At 45.1% G+C, this 17,004-nt stretch overlaps 2 protein-coding genes across 9 annotated transcripts; one reads left to right on the top strand and one right to left on the bottom strand.

Annotated features, from left to right (window-relative positions):
• The first annotated feature begins 5,834 nt into the window (after window positions 1–5,834).
• Window positions 5,835–14,442, top strand: GPATCH4 (G-patch domain containing 4). 6 transcript variants are annotated; one of them, XM_079104539.1, is made up of 8 exons: window positions 5,835–5,928; window positions 9,041–9,166; window positions 9,628–9,701; window positions 9,797–9,889; window positions 9,992–10,078; window positions 12,260–12,351; window positions 12,604–12,654; window positions 12,880–14,442. In XM_079104539.1, exons 2-8 carry the CDS (start codon window positions 9,088–9,090, stop codon window positions 13,730–13,732), a joined length of 1,329 nt encoding a protein of 442 aa, XP_078960665.1. In that variant the 5' UTR covers window positions 5,835–5,928; window positions 9,041–9,087; the 3' UTR covers window positions 13,733–14,442. The 6 variants fall into 6 exon arrangements, with proteins under 6 accessions (XP_078960665.1, XP_078960663.1, XP_078960666.1 ...); XM_079104537.1 differs by having other exon boundaries at window positions 9,992–10,093; XM_079104538.1 differs by having other exon boundaries at window positions 5,871–5,928; window positions 8,956–9,166; window positions 9,992–10,093.
• A 144-nt stretch (window positions 14,443–14,586) lies between these two features.
• On the bottom strand, window positions 14,587–16,996 carry NAXE (NAD(P)HX epimerase). 3 transcript variants are annotated; one of them, XM_079104792.1, is made up of 6 exons: window positions 16,702–16,964; window positions 16,475–16,583; window positions 16,241–16,351; window positions 16,044–16,157; window positions 15,339–15,486; window positions 14,587–14,995 (listed from the first exon to the last, which is right to left on the bottom strand). In XM_079104792.1, exons 1-6 carry the CDS (start codon window positions 16,926–16,928, stop codon window positions 14,793–14,795), a joined length of 912 nt encoding a protein of 303 aa, XP_078960918.1. In that variant the 5' UTR covers window positions 16,929–16,964; the 3' UTR covers window positions 14,587–14,792. The 3 variants fall into 3 exon arrangements, with proteins under 3 accessions (XP_078960918.1, XP_078960919.1, XP_078960920.1); XM_079104793.1 differs by lacking the exon at window positions 16,044–16,157 and having other exon boundaries at window positions 16,702–16,986; XM_079104794.1 differs by lacking the exon at window positions 15,339–15,486 and having other exon boundaries at window positions 14,794–14,995; window positions 16,702–16,996.
• Window positions 16,997–17,004: the final 8 nt, after the last annotated feature.

The following is a 17,004-nucleotide window of genomic DNA, read 5'->3' as shown; positions in this document are numbered from 1 at the left end:
TGCCATGGTAGTTCCCTTTCCCATCTCTACTCTCGTTGGTGTTGAGGTCTTTTATACTGCCCCTTTCAGAAAATTTTCACAGCTTTTTTTTCTTCCTTTTTTTTTTTTTTTTGGTACCTGGGATTGAACGCAGGGGTGCTTAATCACTGAGCCACATCCCCAGCTCTTTTTAAAAAATATTTTATTTAGAGACAGGGACTCAGTGAGTTGCTTAGTGCTTTGTTAAATTGCTGAGCTGACTTTGAACTCGAGATCCTCCTGCCTCAGCCTCCTGAGCCACTGGGATTACAGGTGTGCACCACCATGTCCACAGCATTTTTGCTGATATTTCTGGAACTATCTCATTTTGAAGAAAAAATAAATAAATAAATAAATAAAGCAGGAGGTGCAATGGTGCATGCCTATAATCCCAGCTACTCCAGAACCTGAGGCAGGAGAATCATAAATTTGACACAAGCCTAGGCAATTTAGCAAGATACTGTATCAAAATAAAAGGGACTGGGAATGTAGATTCAGTGGCAAAGTACCTCAGGGTTCAATCCCCAATAAGGAGGTGGAGAGAGATAGAAAAAGAAATAAAAGCAACCCAAATGGGTGTGTTGAAACCTGCAGTCCTCTAGGACAACTCTAGAAGTTTAGCAAGCACTACAAAGGAAGGAGGGCCCACCAACGTTTACACACACTGGGGATTCCAAGCCCCTTCAGAGAAGACAGGGTGGCCAGGGAAAGGTGAAACAGAACTAGAGAAACAGGACTGAGGGATCCCAGACAGGTGTTGACTTAGATCGGAGAGAACAATGGCACAGAGGGACAGATAGCAACACTGTTTGAAAGAGAATAAATAGTAAGCTGAACCCACACTGATGGCATCAGAGAACAGCAGTACTAATTCTGTTATCCTGTTTTAGCCCACTTCCTTTCTCGTGCTCTGCCCTAGCCCTCAAGTTACTCACATACAACTAGAGGCAATTACATGAAATATGGAATAATTATGAGAAACAAATAAATTTCCCCATGACATCCACAGGGATTGGTTTCAGGACCACCTGCAGATACCAAAATCTGAATGCCCAAGTCCCTTACATAAAACAGCCTTATATTTGCATGTAAGTGAGACACATCCTCCCATATACTATATTTATTTTGCTTTTGGTGCTAGGGGTTGAACCCAGGGGTACTTTACTGCTGAGCTACATCCCCAGCCCTTTTTATTTTATTTATTTATTTTTTTTGCAGTGCTGGGGAATCGAACCCAGGGCCTTGTGCATGCAAGGCAAGCACTCTACCGACTGAGCTATCTCCCCAGCCCTCCTTTTTAATTTTTTGAGACAGGGTCTCATAAGTAGCTACCAACCTCGCTAAGTTGCCGAGGCTGGCCTTAAACTTGCGATACTTCTGCCTCAGTCTCCTGAGTGGCTGATACTACATGGGCCACCACACCTGGCCCTCCTATATACTTGTTTATTTATTTATTTTAAATTTCACATTTTTTTTAGTTGTGAATGGACACAACACATTCATTTTATTTATTTATTGTTATGTGGTGCTGAGAATCGAACCCAGTGTTTCACACGTGCTAGGCAAGTGCTCTACCACTGAGCCACAACCCCAGCCCCCTTCCCATATACTTTAAATCATCCCCAGATAGTTTATAACATAAAATACAATGTAACTATTAAGTAAATAGTTCTTATGCTCTATTTTTTAAAAATTATATTATTTTTAATTGTTGTATTGTCTTTTAATAAACAATGTTTTTTCCCCCAATATTTTTTTTTAATATTTTTTTTGTTGGCAATGGACCTTTATTTTCTTTATTTTTATGTAGTGCTGAGAATCGAACCCAGTGCCTTGCACGTGCTAGGCAAGTGCTCTGCCACTAAGCCACAACACCAGCCCTCCCCAATATTTTTGATCTGTGCTTGGGTTGAATCTGCGGTACAGAGGGCCAGCTGTATGTTAATGCTTGTGAAAATGGTATTTTAAACTATAAACCACTATGAAAAATTTTATTTTATTTATTTAATTTTACTTTCATATTTGGGATCAAAATCATAGGCACTTTACTACTGAGCCATATCCTCAGCCCTTTTTATTTTTTATTTTGATACAGAGTCTTGTTAAGTTGTGCAGGCTGGTCTCAAACTTGCAATCCTCCTGCCTCAGCCTCCCAAATTTCTGGAATTACAGGCATGTGCCACTGTGCCTGGTGAAAATGATTTTTAAATAGCAAAGCACTGTATGCTAGGAACTATAAAATTTATAGTTCCTTTTTTTCTTTTCTGAACAGAAAGAAAAGTAACTAACATTCTCTTAGGCAAATATTACCAGTATTTGTTATATCAGCATTTTAAAAATCTCACACTATATTGCAGCCACAGATAGTTTCTCTTTCCTCTGTTTCAGATTTCACTGACAGAAAAAAAAATGAGAAGAGGTGGAAGAAAAGAAATGTCCACCCTAGTCCATGAACTATGGAGGTTTTCTGGAATGGAATGGTTTTAATAACATCGTGCATGTAAACTAAGACACAAAAATCATCCAATATCTTAATATTGGATTTATATCTTAATAGGATTTAAGGTGTCTAAAAGTTGGTAGCATCAGAGGTCACACCCATTTTCTCCTAAAGTTCTTCCCTTCTTGCCAACCATATTGTTCCTCACCTTTGGTCCATTTCCCTTGGTACTGAGAAACTCTAGTTTGTATCCATTTGCTATTTTGAAATTATTTTTTTGAATGAAAATAATGCATTAATTGAGTTTTTTGATGGTACTGGGATCGAATTCAGGGCTTCCTTCATGTTAGGTAAGTGCTCTAACACTCAGTTAACATTCCCAGCCCTGATTGTTGACATTTTTAATTGCAAGGAAGTCTCTATTAAAGAAAAAATTATTTGTTGACACCTGTCAAAGCACAGTAAAACAGACTTCATTCAGGATCACTGAGACAGGTTTAGAGAGGTCTGCAGTCGGGGAGAGGGATTAGGTCACCTCTGAATACAGTATGGGTGAGTGGAAACTTATATATAGCCTAGGAGCAGGTTGGGGTTATGAAGAGAGAATATGAGGGGTGAGGGGATTCTGGCTAAATCAGCCTAACAGGATTCAAACTGAAGACAGACAAGGGTGATCAGGCATCACTTGGGGATAGTGAAGGATGAAGAACCTGATCATATATTGAGAGTAATCAGATATGAAGGGTAGGGGATTTCTTCCTGAATGGATTTAACAGGGCTCTTTGCTAAAACTGAATTTTATAAAGAAGTGCATAGATTTGCCTATGAGAAGATTCAATAACCTAAGCAATCTTTGTCAATATAAAGAAGGGGAAATGGGGATGGGAGTGTAGCTCAGTGGTGGAGCACATGGTTAGCATGTTCAATGTCCTGGGTTCAATCCCCAGCACTCTGTACCCCCACCCCTCAAAGAAAAGAGCAGGTCAGGTGTGCACATGCCTGTAATTCCAGCAGTTTGGAAGGTTGAGTCGGGAGGATCACAAGTTCAAGGCCAGTCTTAGTAACTTAGCAAGACCCTATGCAACTTAGACTGTTTTAAAATAGAAAATGAAAAGGACTTGGGATGTAGCTCAATGGTAAAGATTCCTTTACCTAGGAATTACTATTCATAATACATTACTAATACATTGATGTTCTTCCCTTGTTATTTTAGTGTGCTTATTGGGCATGGTGCATGCCTGTGATCCCAACAAATCAGGAGGCTGACGCAGGAGGATTACAAGTTTGAGGCCAGTCTGGGCAATTTAGTGAGACTGTTTCAAAATAAATAAGCCACACATGTGTGTAATCCCAGTGACTCAAGAGGCTGAAGCAGGAGGACTGCAAATTTCAGGCTGCTTCAGAAATTTAGTGAGACCCTGTCTGAAAATAAAAAATAAAAAGAACTGTGGATGTAGCTCAGGGGAAACACCCCTGGGTTCAATCCGCAGTACAAGGGGAAAAAAATTCTGTATGGAAAGGACCCTTCAGGGCTAAATCATTTAGGAGTTTTCAAACCTTTTGATTTTATATATATATAAATATGTGTGTGTGTGTGTGTGTGTAATACACACACACATGCACGCATGTATTTTTTGTCTTTTTTGCTGGAACTGGGGATCGAACCCAGGGCTTTGCCAATGTGAGGCAAATGCTTTGCCTCTGAGCTACCTACATCCCAGCTCTCACACTTATAATATTACACACACACACACACACACACACACACACACACACACACACCAGATAAAAGGGGTAGAAATTGGGGGAGGGGTAGAAGAAATTGAAAGCCTGTCTGTGGAATTTTCTGTGATCCCTGAAATACTATAATAAAACTCACTTTGTGAAAATGATTGAACCAGTCCAATACTCAGTACATATCAGGAAAAGGGTGCCCTTGATCCTAAGAAGTGGTTGGTTCAAGGTCACACAGTTAGTAGGAGAGTGTGAAAAGGACTCCCATTCACAGAATGCTCTTCATGGATCCAATTTGAGGAATGTCTTTGAGGCATTCCAGGTCCTTTCTGGAAGTATCTAAATTTCCAATATCCAAGATCCATAATTACTATATCTATATCTCTATATCTATCTATATTTTTATTTATTTATTTATTTATTGGGGTGCTGGTGAATTGAACCCAGGGCCTTGTGCTTGCAAGGCAAGCACTCTACCAAATGAGCTATATCCCCAGCCCCCATAGTTATCATATTTTAAAAGTTAAATTAAAATGGGCTCGGTGCTGCATGCCTGTAATCCCAGCAATTTGGGAAGCTGAGGCAGGAGGGTCACAAGTTCCAGGCTAGCCTCAGTAATTTAGCGAGATACAGTTTCAAAATAAAACTAAAAAAGGGGCAGAGGATGTAGTTCACTGGTAAAGTATCCCTGGGTTCAATCCACAGAATTTCAACCCCAAAAAATTAAATTTTGGAAAAAAATTTTATGGAGGATGAAATGAGTATAGTATACTAAGCATTTGTGATAAGGCCCTACTGTGAAATGGCTTTTTTTTTTTTTGTCTGCTTACAAGTTTTTAGGGGGCGTTAAGTGAACGGAAGTACGGATATGTGGAGGTGTGATGAGGGATATTTTTTTCCGCTTTCATTGGGCGGCTTAGGAAACCCAGGAACAACAAAAACAGGCCCAGCTTGTTGAGTGGGGGCACGTGAAGCCCCTCTTGCTGACTCTTTATGGTATCTTCTTTCCCTCTCCTGTTCAACAGAACCTCATAGTCACTAGGAAAGTCCAAACTCCTCAGCCAGGCGTGCATGCGTGCATGCGTGCATTCGGGATCCTGCAGCCCTTCCCATGGATTGACCCCCATCTCCTCCAGTCTCACCCAGTTCGGTCTTTCCCGGGCTCATGTCTTATGCATCGTTGTGTTTCCAGTAACAGGGACAGGTCCCAGTACACAGTGGTGGGTCAAAAAGGTTTGATGAATCTACCAGAATTTCTAGTCTCATAAATAAATGTTCCCTAAGGCTGTGTATTCATCCCCTAAATTACAGGAGAGATGCCACCTCCTTCTCCGCCTCTCCACGAACGGCTGAAGCCATCCCGGGTTCTTCCCTGGAGTCTTCCTTCCTGTACTGGTGTTAGGGACGGCCTCAGGGTAGGACCCAAAGCTGTACTCGGCATCCTGCGAGGACTCGGTTAAGACAGAGTCCCTTGTCCCTCAGGGGCTGCGAGGAGGAAGCAAATGGAACACCCTTGGCACCCAGGAAAAAGGCACACTCCAGGGCCCAGTTTCTACGGCGACCGTGCCTCCAAGTTGGCTTCCACGAGTTTCTCTTGGGAGGACTAGAACTTTAGTTCTCACGGGCGTCTCTATGGTCTCCGCAGCCTAGAAGGACCAGAGCGAAATTTCCGGGAAGATGGCGGCGCCCGAGTCAGGGGTGGCACATGTTTCGGCGGAGAGCACCTCTCAATGACGGTAAGGGGCTCCTCTACCCCGACTGGGAGCAAGTGTGAGGGTAAAGAGTAATTTTGCCTGAGAGACACTGCAGTAGAAGGGCTGAAATCTAGACCTCAACAGGAGGCCTAGGGAAAGCGCAGTCAGCTCTTTAGGACTGCTCTGAGACCAGTGACCCTGCACCGTCTCTGTAGGAGAGGAGGCAGTGCCGCAAAGTGTGCTTGCAGCCTTCACAAAGATTGCAGCACACAGCCAGACAGACCTAGTTGCTCCTGTACACCATTGAAAGTCCGTTTAAAGCTATCCCCATCCATGTCATTCTGTTCAACAAATGACCAAAAGCACTCTCGTTTTCTGGAGAGGCTTTAAGTGTCAGGGAAATAAAACCTGTCTCTGACTTCTAGGGCGTATAGCTTTGAATTACTAAGACAAATTACTGTGGTAAGTCTTATAGCAAAGAGCAGAAAGAGCTGTAAGAGACTGAAGAGTGTAGAGATTAATAACAACAGTTCTGGAATTGCCCAACTACCGATCCTGAATCCACTACTCGCTATTTGATTTGGGCAATTACTAAACCTCTCAGTGCCTGTTTCCTTTTTTAAAAAATTACTGTTAACACCTCCTGATATTGTTGTCAATAGGATGAAATGAGATAATCCATGCGAAGCAATTAACAACAAGCTGGCACAGAGTAAATGGGCAACATTTGTAAAATAAGATTGTTGAAATCTGAGGATTGACCAGAGATGGCTGGGTTTTGTTTGTTTGTTTGAGCTCTGGATCCTCTCTCTCAGCCTCCGGAGCCGCTGGGATTACAGGTGTGCCGCCACCATGCCCGGCTAGGAGACAGTTTTGAGGTGGCCTAAAAGGCTTCAGCATTTGAATTTTACTTGTCTTAGGGTATTAAGAAGCAAGATAGAGCAGTTTCTTCACTCAGTACTTTCTTTTAGAGCCCACAAGATAGTAGCTATGGTTTCAGGTTATCATCCTTCACAGTAGAAATGTGGAGCATCCTTCATTTGCACTTCTTTGTACATAGAGACGGCTCACCAATCTTTTTTTTAATGTTTAATGGAAAATACTTAGAGCAATTCATGTTTACATATGGATAAGAAAAAAAAAAATGGCAAAATCCCCAGGGCTCTTCCTGGGGTGGGTGTTGGGATAAGAGAGTTCAGGTAAACCCCATTAAATAGAAACTGCCCCTAAAGATTTCCAAGCAAGTGTACAAAACAGGCCAACAGTCCCCTGCCTACCATTCTTAAATCTAATATATAACGTTTAGGAGAAGTGGCTGTAATGGCATGTCTCTCTTTTTTTTTTTTTTTTTTTTAAGGATACTTACTAGACTTTATTAAACTCAAATGAAAGTTTTCCCTTCAGAGTTGTCACTGTGGGAGTCTATGGATTACCCTGCGTCTATTAGCCTGACAATCATCTGCAATGCCTGTAATAAATGAAATGTCAGGCTGGGGTTGTGGAGGGCTTGCCTATCATGTGTGAGGCACTGGGTTTGATCCTCAGCACCACATAAAAAAATAAAGATATTGTGCCCATCTGCAGCTAAAAATATTTTTTAAAAAATAATAGATAAATAAATAAAATGTCTGCAGATCTTAGCACAAGTTAACTGTGAGTCAGCATTGGTAGTCTTAGTTTTTAATGTCTTGTGTGATAAGCCATTTTAACCATTTCAGAGGCAAATTTGGTGTATAAGTTGGATAATGCCATTCTGAGTTCAAACGTAAGAACATATGAGTTACTGTAAATAAATGCTACTAGTTGGTGATATAATAGGGAACCACTTTGGAGTCAGGCAATTTGGGTTTTTCATTTTCATCAGCTCTGTGTTCTCAGGCAAGAATCCCATTTAAAATAAAATAAGAATAATTTATCTCAGAATTGTCAAGGTTAAATGACAGTATGTGACAATATGGGAAATCTACCCATTAGGCATTAAATGTGTAGTAAGAGTGCCTTTCTAAGCTGGACACAATGGTGCATGCCTGTAATCCCAGCAGCTCGGGAGGCTGAGGCAGGAGGATCACAAATTCAAAGTCAGCCTCAGCAATTTAATGAGGCTGTAAGAAACTCAGTGAGACCCTGTCTTTAAATAAAATATAAGAGCTGCGATATGGCTCAGTGGTTAAGTGCCCCTGGGTTCAATTCCTATACCAAAAAAAAAAAAAAAAGAGTACCCTTCTACACTGAGCATTTTCAAAGGGGGAGCTCCAACAAGGCAGAAGTACAGCAGCATTGTGGGGAAAGTGTGTGGCCCCACATCAACAGGACTGTTGAAATGCTGAGACATAGGTAGAGAATGTAGGCTTTCTTAACTATTACCTTAATACTCAGGTTAACAAGCACATTATAGCTTTGTTTTTATAGGGTAATATATTTGGGAAGATGGTATCATATGGTGGTAGAGTATGGATTTGAATTCTACACACATTAGCTATGTGACCTAAAGCAAGTTCCCTAACCTCTTTTAGCCTTAGTTTCCTCACTTGTAAAATAGAGATGTTTGTTTGTTTATATTGGTACCAGGATTGAACCCAGGGGTGCTTAACCACTAAGTCATATCCCCAGCCCTTTTTAGTTTTTATTTTGAGACAGGGTCTCACTAAGTTGTTTATGGCCTCACTGAATCCCTGAGTCTGGCTTTGAACTTATGATCTTCCCACCTCGGCCTCCTGAGTCACTGGGATTACAAGTGTGAGCCACCATGACCAGCTAAAATAAAGATCATTATAATACATTCCTGAACAGGCTGAGAAGACTGGATGAAATAATCCACATAAAGCCTTAGCATAGCTTTGTGGGGAGCTCTCCATAAATCTAGGCATTAGTGTTAACACCATCCCTGCTTGACTCTGAGATATGTTGGTGTTGACCTCTGTGTGGCCAGACAAGGAACTCCCTAAAGACAAGGCCTCCTTCCTGTCTCTCCTCAGGACTTAGGAAAGAGAATTCTTACAAGAGTAGCCAAGGTGGGATCAATGGCTGCTTTGGGCACTTTTTCTTCCATCTTTTTTTTTTTTTTTTTAGGGGTTGGTACTGGGGATTGAACTCGGGGACACTTGACCACTGAGCCATATCCCCAATCCCCAGCCCTCTCCTTCCCTCTTAAAAGGGTGATGTCATCTCTCCTGTGGTGAAAGCTGAGCCTCTTTGCCCACCATGAGCTTCACCCCAGAGGTCAAGAGTCGTGGGATGAAGTTTGCTGAGGAGCAGCTGCTAAAGCATGGATGGACTCAAGGTAATCCCCATGGAACATGTTCCATAATCCCCAACTCCCTGCCTACCTTCTGCCCTGGGGAGAGGCATCCTGGATTACCCTCAATAGTCCTTTCAATCAGAGGAAAAGCTAACTTAAAAATTTTACAGAAGAATAATTTTTCTGACTTGTTCAAAACAGGGAAGAATGGGAGAAACTTGACAGTGGATAACAAGGAAGAAGTGGATGGGAGGACTCAGGGAGGGAATTAAAGACCTGGACTCTGTGCCTAAAGAGTCAGGACAGAAAAGAGAGCTCAGGTTCAGACAAAAACAGTGGGACTGCATAGAGTGGCACTAGAAAGAATGGGACTAGAAGGGTTCTAAAAGGGACAGAATATACCCCAATGCTAGGGTGTGCAATGGCATGGAGTGACATGTGTGGAGTGACTGGTGCAGGCTCAAGGCAGATTGCAGAATAAGCCAACTTACTGTTCTCTGCAGGCAAAGGCCTAGGCCGGAAGGAGAATGGCATCACCCAGGCCATCAAGGTGACACTGAAGCAAGACACTCATGGGGTAATACTGGGCAGGCTGGTCAGGGTGGATAAGAGAAGGGACCCTTGAAGGCTTGAGGGACAGGTACTCAGGGTTCATACTTATTCCCGTGGCAGGTGGGACACGACCCTGCCAAGGAGTTCACAAACAACTGGTGGAATGAGCTCTTCAATAAGACTGCAGCCAACTTGGTAGTGGAAACTGGGCAGGTATGAACTCCAATAGGCAGGTACAGAAACAGAAGGGCCTGGGACATGGTGGGAAGGGGAACATATGGTATCTCACCTACTCACTGGTATCTTTCCCTGCAGGACGGAGTTCAGATAAGACACCTTTCCAAGGAGACCACTCATCATAATCATCCCAAGCCTAACATGCTGTATCAGAAGTTTGTGAAGGTACTAGAGAGTTGGGTGAGAGGGCCATCCTTTTAGCCTTCTCTGGTCTCCGTTGGAGCCTGAGCAATTGCATTGTGTGCATTACCAGTTCTAAGGACTGTCATAATAATAGTATGATCCTGTGTTCAGTCTTGCTGTGTTAACTTAGCAAGAACTGAGATCTTCAGAGCTGGGTGTAGTTGCCCATGCCTGTAATCTCAGCAACTTGGGGGAGTGAGGCAGGAGGATTGCAAGTTGCAGGCTCACTTCAACAAGTTAGCAAGACCTGTGTCAGGAATAAAAAGGGCTGAGGATGTAACCTGAAGTACCCCTGAGTACTAACACACACACACACACACACACACACGAATACTAGCAATAAAGGTGGTTGAGGGTGTAGCTTGCCTAGAGAGACCCTGGGTTCAATCCCTAGTACTGCAAATATACAAATCTTTAGCTCCATGGCTCCCTGCCAGCCAGTGGGGGAGCAGTAACAGGGAATGGGGGATAGGGTGCAGTTCTTTAAGGCAGGAACTGCCCGAGGATGGTGGTGGTGTGGGCTTGATGGGTGGTGATGGTGGCATCTATGTCTAATTCAAAGGATTTAGAAGGCAAAGAGGACCTGAGAGATTGTCTGGTCCGTCCTTATTTTGCATACGTGACTAAATGGGTGAAGAGTGACTTGCCAAAGAATCTAGTTGGTTAGTTAATAGTAGACAGGACCAAAACCCAGGTGTTTGGTCTTTTTTTTTTTTTTTTTTTTTGGTATTGGGGATAGAATCCAGAGGTGCTTTACACCCCCAGCCCTTTTTCTTTTTTTTTTTTGAGACAGTGTGTCACTCAGTTGCTTAAGGCCTTGCTAAATTGTTGAGGCTGACCTCAAACTTCTCATTCTCCTGCCATAGCCTCCTGACTTACTGGGATTACAGGCACCACCGCACCCAGCTGGTCTGCTTTTACTATACCAATAGAAGGGAGCTAACATTGACTATTATGTGCTGAGGGCTTTATATATCATCTAGCAAATCTTTCTATTTCTCTACATCTCTGTTGTCATACTACTCAAGATCAGGTCATCATCACTTTTTTGTTTAGTTTTTTTTTTTTTTTGGGTACCAGAGATTGAACCCAGGGGTGCTTAACCACTAAGCCACATCCCCAGCCCTTTTTATATTTTATTTAGAGACAGGGTATCGCTAAGTTGCTTAGTGCCTTGCTAAGTTGCTGAGGCTGGCTATGAACTTGTGATCCTCCTGCCTCAGCCTCCCTAGCCGATGGGATTATAGGATCATCATTTCTTTAACAGCCTCCCTGCCTCTAGTCTCACTCCCCACCCCAATCAATTAACCCTCTACAAAGCATCCAGACTGTTCACTCTAAAACAACTTTCATCATGTTACCAGCTCCTCTTTGACTGGGATGATGCAGTCCAGACTTATCAGACTGCCTTTCTCCAGCCTCATGTCTTGCCAGCTCTTTCCAGGACTATTACACTTTAGCCAAGTAGAATGTTTCTTTTCTTTGAAGGCACTGTGTTCTTCCACCTGCAGCGTTTTTGCACATACTATTCCCTCTGCCAGGCACATTCTCCTCCTTTTGCCCCTTTACCTGTTGACTTTCTTGTCTTCCAATCTACATATCAGTTACTTTTAGAAACCACTCCCAAGCCCTGAAGTCTGACTTGGGCCCCCCTCCTCTACCACAGGCAATACTTCCATCATAATTGCCTATGTTAGGCTGTATTTCCTCCCCCTCACCATGTAGTTCCACCTGGGCTGGACCCTTCTCATTTTTATTCAACTTTGTATCCCCAGCTCCTTGGCCCACTGTAGATTCTCAGTTAATCTAGTTAAATGAGGTGCTGTGAATCGGCGTTGGGTGGGGGTGGGTGGAATGCCTTCTTTATTGTCAGTTATTGGCACCTGTTCTGCTGTGAAGACCTGATGACCTAGAGCACTCCCTTCCTGTTTGTTCTGCCCACCAGGCAGCTGAGCCAGAGGTTGCTCTACTTCCAGCAGCTGAGTCCACCTTCTATCCAGGTTGAAATATGCAGGCTCCCACGCCTCTGTGGCTCTGCGAGGAGCAATCTTGGGGGCTGGCAAATTCCTGCCTAGGGCTGCGGATTCCTGGGAGGCTTCCACAAAGAAAGAGGGATGGTAGTGGTGTTGAGTGGGCCATGTCCACCCCCTTCGTCCCTCCTAGACAGCCACGCTGACTTCGGGTGAAGAGAAACCAGACAAAAACTTGGAGAACCACAGTGATGATGACAGCCAAGGGCCCATGCCTCCAAAGATGTGAGACTGCATTTCAGCACTGGGGGTGTTGGGGAGGTAATGCCCTTGGATCTTAAGAGAAAGGGCAAGAGTCCAATGCTTGACTGGTTTTCTTGGGGGTGGAATTGGGTTGTATTAATTGTTATATCCCTAGCACTTCAGAAAGTGCCAAGATTTGAACAAAAAACTCAGTGTTGAAGAAACATTTTAGAGGGAAGGAGAGATCAAGCCTTTACACCAGATCTGTCTGTAACTCCTCATCTACCCCCACAGTCTGACTGATGAGATGCTGCTCCAAGCCTGCGAGGGGCGAACAGCACACAAGTAAGTAGTGGTCATCTCCTGGGCTCCCTTCCTTTCTCCCCACCCTTGAGGATGGCCTGTGCTACCTCTTGATTCTTTTCACCCCCAAAGAGATCATTCTTACTGTCTGCCTGTCTACTGCTTGAAGATAGGTATTCTCTGTCCCCAGCCCCCAACTTTCCCTGCAGGCCTAAGATTAGGCCCATCTCCCAATACCCTTGCTGACATGGAGCCTCTCTATTTCAGGGCTGCACGTCTTGGGATCACAATGAAGGCCAAGCTTGCTCGGCTAGAGGCCCAAGAGCAGGCCTTCCTGGCTCATCTTAAAGGCCAGGACTTTAAGACCTCTCAACCACAGTCTGAAAGTAAGCTCCCCAAAAAAAAGAAAAAGAAAAGGAAACAGAAAGAGGAAGAAGAGTGTAGAGCAACTGAGAGGAATGTGGATGAGGAACACCCAGAACACACTAGGCCCAGCATTAGGAAAAGCAAAAAGAAGAAAAGACAACATCACAAGGAAGAGGTCTCAGATGAGAGAGGGGGAACAACTGTAAGGAGTGAAGAGGAAGAGGCTGCAAGAACAAGTGGACTCGAGGAATTAAAGAGCAGAGAGCAAGCCCATCAGCATCTTAAGAAAAAGAAGAAAAAGAAGAGGCAGCACTGTGAAGGGGAGGAGGTGGAGGAGCAGACCGTGGTGTTGGGTAGAGAAGGAAGCGGTAAGGATCATGCAAGTGGTGTTGGGAGAAAGGAGGTGGCAAACAGAGCACACGGTGACCGATGCAGCAGAGACAAGCAAAGGCAGCAGCGTGAGGAGGACTTGAACATGGATGATGAGGAAGAGGAGGAGGCTGCTCTAGAGGGTGAGGCCAGGGAAGCAGAAAGCATAGCACACAGTAAAGGAAGCAGCAGAAGAAAGAAGACAAGACAGCAGTGTAAGGAGGAGGAGGTGGTCTTGGATGTAAGCTGTGAAGACGATGATGGCAGGACCGGGGAAATACGGAGCAGAGGTGAGAAGAGGAGGTGGCAGCAACCAGGGGAGGAAGGAACTAGAGTCAACACTGACAGAAGCACCAAAAAGAAGAAACGGAACAAGAGAGACTGAAGTTCTGTTAAAGGTGGGGCTCAGTTACTTTTCAGTTGTAGCCTCAGAGACCTGGGGCAAAGTCCTACATGAAGAGTCCCTCCCAAAGAGGAAACTGAGCTTTCTGGAATAGCAGTCTTCTGCTGGAGACAGCCAAGAGCCATATCTTAGTTAAGGGAGTGGACATAGTCCCCCCTGCAGCCTCTGACCCAGAGATCATGAACTCAAGTGCTTCCAGGAGCCACGCAGCCAAGGAACAAGGTGTATAGGGGGCTATGGGAACAGGAATATAGATAGGTGCATCCCTACCAAAAGAAGCCCAAATGTAGACTTATGAGAAATGTCTTGGTTTTTAAATATCTTGAAGGCTAAGAAAATCATAAATTGGGGCCTATGGGCTATACTCAGCTCACAGGTTGCTTGTTTCTAACACTGTACCAATGATTAAACATGAACTTTAGCCCATACAGGTAAATCCAAATTGGCATCTCCAATTCCAGCCTTGAAAGGTACTGAATACAGATTAAGAGAGTCTCCAGCCAGGAGTGGTTCCTTATACCTGTAATCCCAGTTGAGGTAGAGGATCACAGTTCAAGGCCAGCCTGGGCAACTTAGTTAGTCCATCTCAAAAGAAAAAGTGGTGGGGATCTGGCTCAGTACTAGAACACTGTGTAGCACACTAGAGTCTTTGGGTTCAATCCCAGTACTGTACAAAAGAAAAAACTTTTTCCTTGAAGTCTTTTGATGAAATTCCTTCTGTTAACCTCCTGGAGTCTTGCCACATTAATGTCAATGAAAGTAGGTTAGAGACAGCATTCAGCTCACTGTCTCAAATGAATAAGTATTACTTGTGTATGAAAAACAGCACACCTCACTTGACATCAAATAGTTAATTTTCATTGTTTCCAAATGCCACAGTGACCTCTCTTGTCTGTTCTATTCCCCGAGAGAGGCAATACCACCTCAATGTTGCTGTCTGCCTCCCACCACCCATTAATCTTTATGTTCAGAATAGCTCCCAGGATGACAGTTCTGAGAGAGGCACTGAGTCTTTACTGAGGAGAGTGCCCACCCACCTCCCTCACTGCAGACGGTAGATGCAGTCAGTGTCAGGGTAGGATGGCAGGTTCAGCTGATACTTCTTTTCCAGAGCAGGTGGTACAAAACGACCTCCCAAGTAATGGTAGCGACCAGTGAACTGGGTAGCAGACTTTTTAGGTGCTGTCAGAGAGATGAGCAAGTCTGGCTGGATACCTCCAGAATTTCCCTTCTCCACATCCCATCCTGAAAAGAGGGTGATACTCAGGACTGTGGAAGAGACCACAGGTCTAGTCCCCTTCTTCACTTTACTTTACCCTAGTCCTAAAGAAACCCCTTCAGTCCCTACTAGAGGAACTGTCACCATAGGAGCTCCATGTACCTTTGGGCTTTGGTTTCTTCATGGGGCCAGCATGTAAAGGAGACTCCTGAATTCTTCCCTAGCCCTAATGCGAGATCTGGAAAGCTGTGTTCTACCCCGCAGACTCAGTGTTTTAGTCTGAGCCCTGGCTCAATAATTAGAACCCCATGGTACCTACTCTGAGACAGGGTAGGGCCCCAATTCCCCCAACCTTCCGGGTCCCAGCACCTGAGGGAATGTCGATGCTGGCAATTGGTACAGTGAGTCCACTCAGGACACTCAGGATGCTGCGGAATGGCTCCCGAACATCACCCTTGAAGCTGAAGCCAAAGATGGCATCCACCACCAACTCATACAGCTCATCAATCATCATGGGCTGTGGTGGAGCAGGAAAATGCAAAGATGTCAGAGCCAGCAGCTACACAGAGGCCTTAACTGGGAAGGGCTGTCTTCTGTGCCCACATAGCACTCAGAGGTACAGTAACTATATCTCACTCAATTCTGGTCTCAGCTCTGTCATGATCCAATTCTGTAACTTTAGGTAAACCACTTATCTGCAACTCAGTATCCTCATCTGCAAAACGGGTTAAGAATTTTTTTTTTTTTAATTAAAATCTCATGCATTTGCAGAAAAGGTTTAGAATGAGGCAGTTGCTCCAGCCTCCGAGAGGGGCAGATTATGTTTATAGCATGCTAGGAGGACCTGGCTACAGAGTGGAAGGAGTGACTGGGGAAGGAAGTGGTAAAAGTGGTGGCGTTGGGGACTCATGAGTACACCTTGTGGAGGAGAGTCTACCACTTCTATTCAAATAGCATCTTCTAGGCACCTTCTGAGCCAAGCACTAGGTAAGTGAGCTCAGCCTGGAAATGGGAAGAAAGCAGAGCCTGGGCAGTGGTTTCTGGTGAGATGGGCTATAGAATGAAGCCACCTACCTCTGGGGGCATTTCACCTAGGAAAGGGATGTCCATTTTCTGACACTGAGTCACCAGCGCAGTGAAAAGTGGTTTGTTGGGCCGTTTGGGGTAATAGATGGTTGGCTGGTAGCCCTGAATGTAAAGGGAAGTGGTGATTTAACCTCAGATTCCAGAATACTAAGGCCCTCCCTCCAGACCCCTCCCCACATACTTACGAAGAGTTTGAGATGTCTAGCGCAGACCAAACCATCTCCTCCATTATTCCCGGGGCCACAGATGACCAGGACAGTAGGGGTGCTCCTGGCCATGGACGTGGGGGGATATGCCTGAAGTCAGATTCAAAAGGTTTTCAGGCAGTAACAGACTAGGTTGGGCCAGCTTGCATCCTTTATGCTCAGAAACGTACTACTTCCTCGCTCCTCCCAAAGATAGCAACGTGCACCACTGACCTTGGCAATGGCTGTAGCGCAGCTCAGCCCAGCCAGCTCCATAAGTTGGTCCACGCTGAACTGGTACTCGTTAAACAACTCCTCGTCCACGGCCTGGGCCTCCTCCTGGCTGAGGGAAGCCCTAGTCTGAGTTCCCGCCCCTCAGGCGTCACGAGGCGCGGGCTGCCAGGATCCAGCCCTGGAGAAGGAGAGGAGTCGACCACGTGCCCGCCCCCGGTCTCGCCTACCTCAGGTATTTCACTGCTGTGCTCGCCATGACCTCTGAGTACGGGCGCCCACCAGAACTCAGCCTCTCGGTTCCCCACCAGGTGGGTCCGGCGCGGCAAGTGCCGGCCTGACTTCTGATCCGGGGCAGGCGCGAACCGGCAACCAGCAGCCCAAACCCCAGCAGCGCCCGCAGCCCCGACATCCAGCTCTCAGGGCGCGCCTCCGAACCGGCCCAGTCCCAGCGCATGCGCGGCGCTCGTCCGACCTGGAGAAGCGTAGCCGGCGCGCGCCCGCTCCGGAAGCTGCTCGGCGGCGCGCGTGAG

Source organism: Sciurus vulgaris, assembly GCF_902686455.1.
Source record: "Sciurus vulgaris genome assembly, chromosome: 1".
NCBI classification, from domain to species: Eukaryota; Metazoa; Chordata; class Mammalia; order Rodentia; family Sciuridae; genus Sciurus; species Sciurus vulgaris.
Note: the sequence above shows the minus strand (reverse complement) of the source record. Positions and strands in the feature narration are given on the sequence as shown.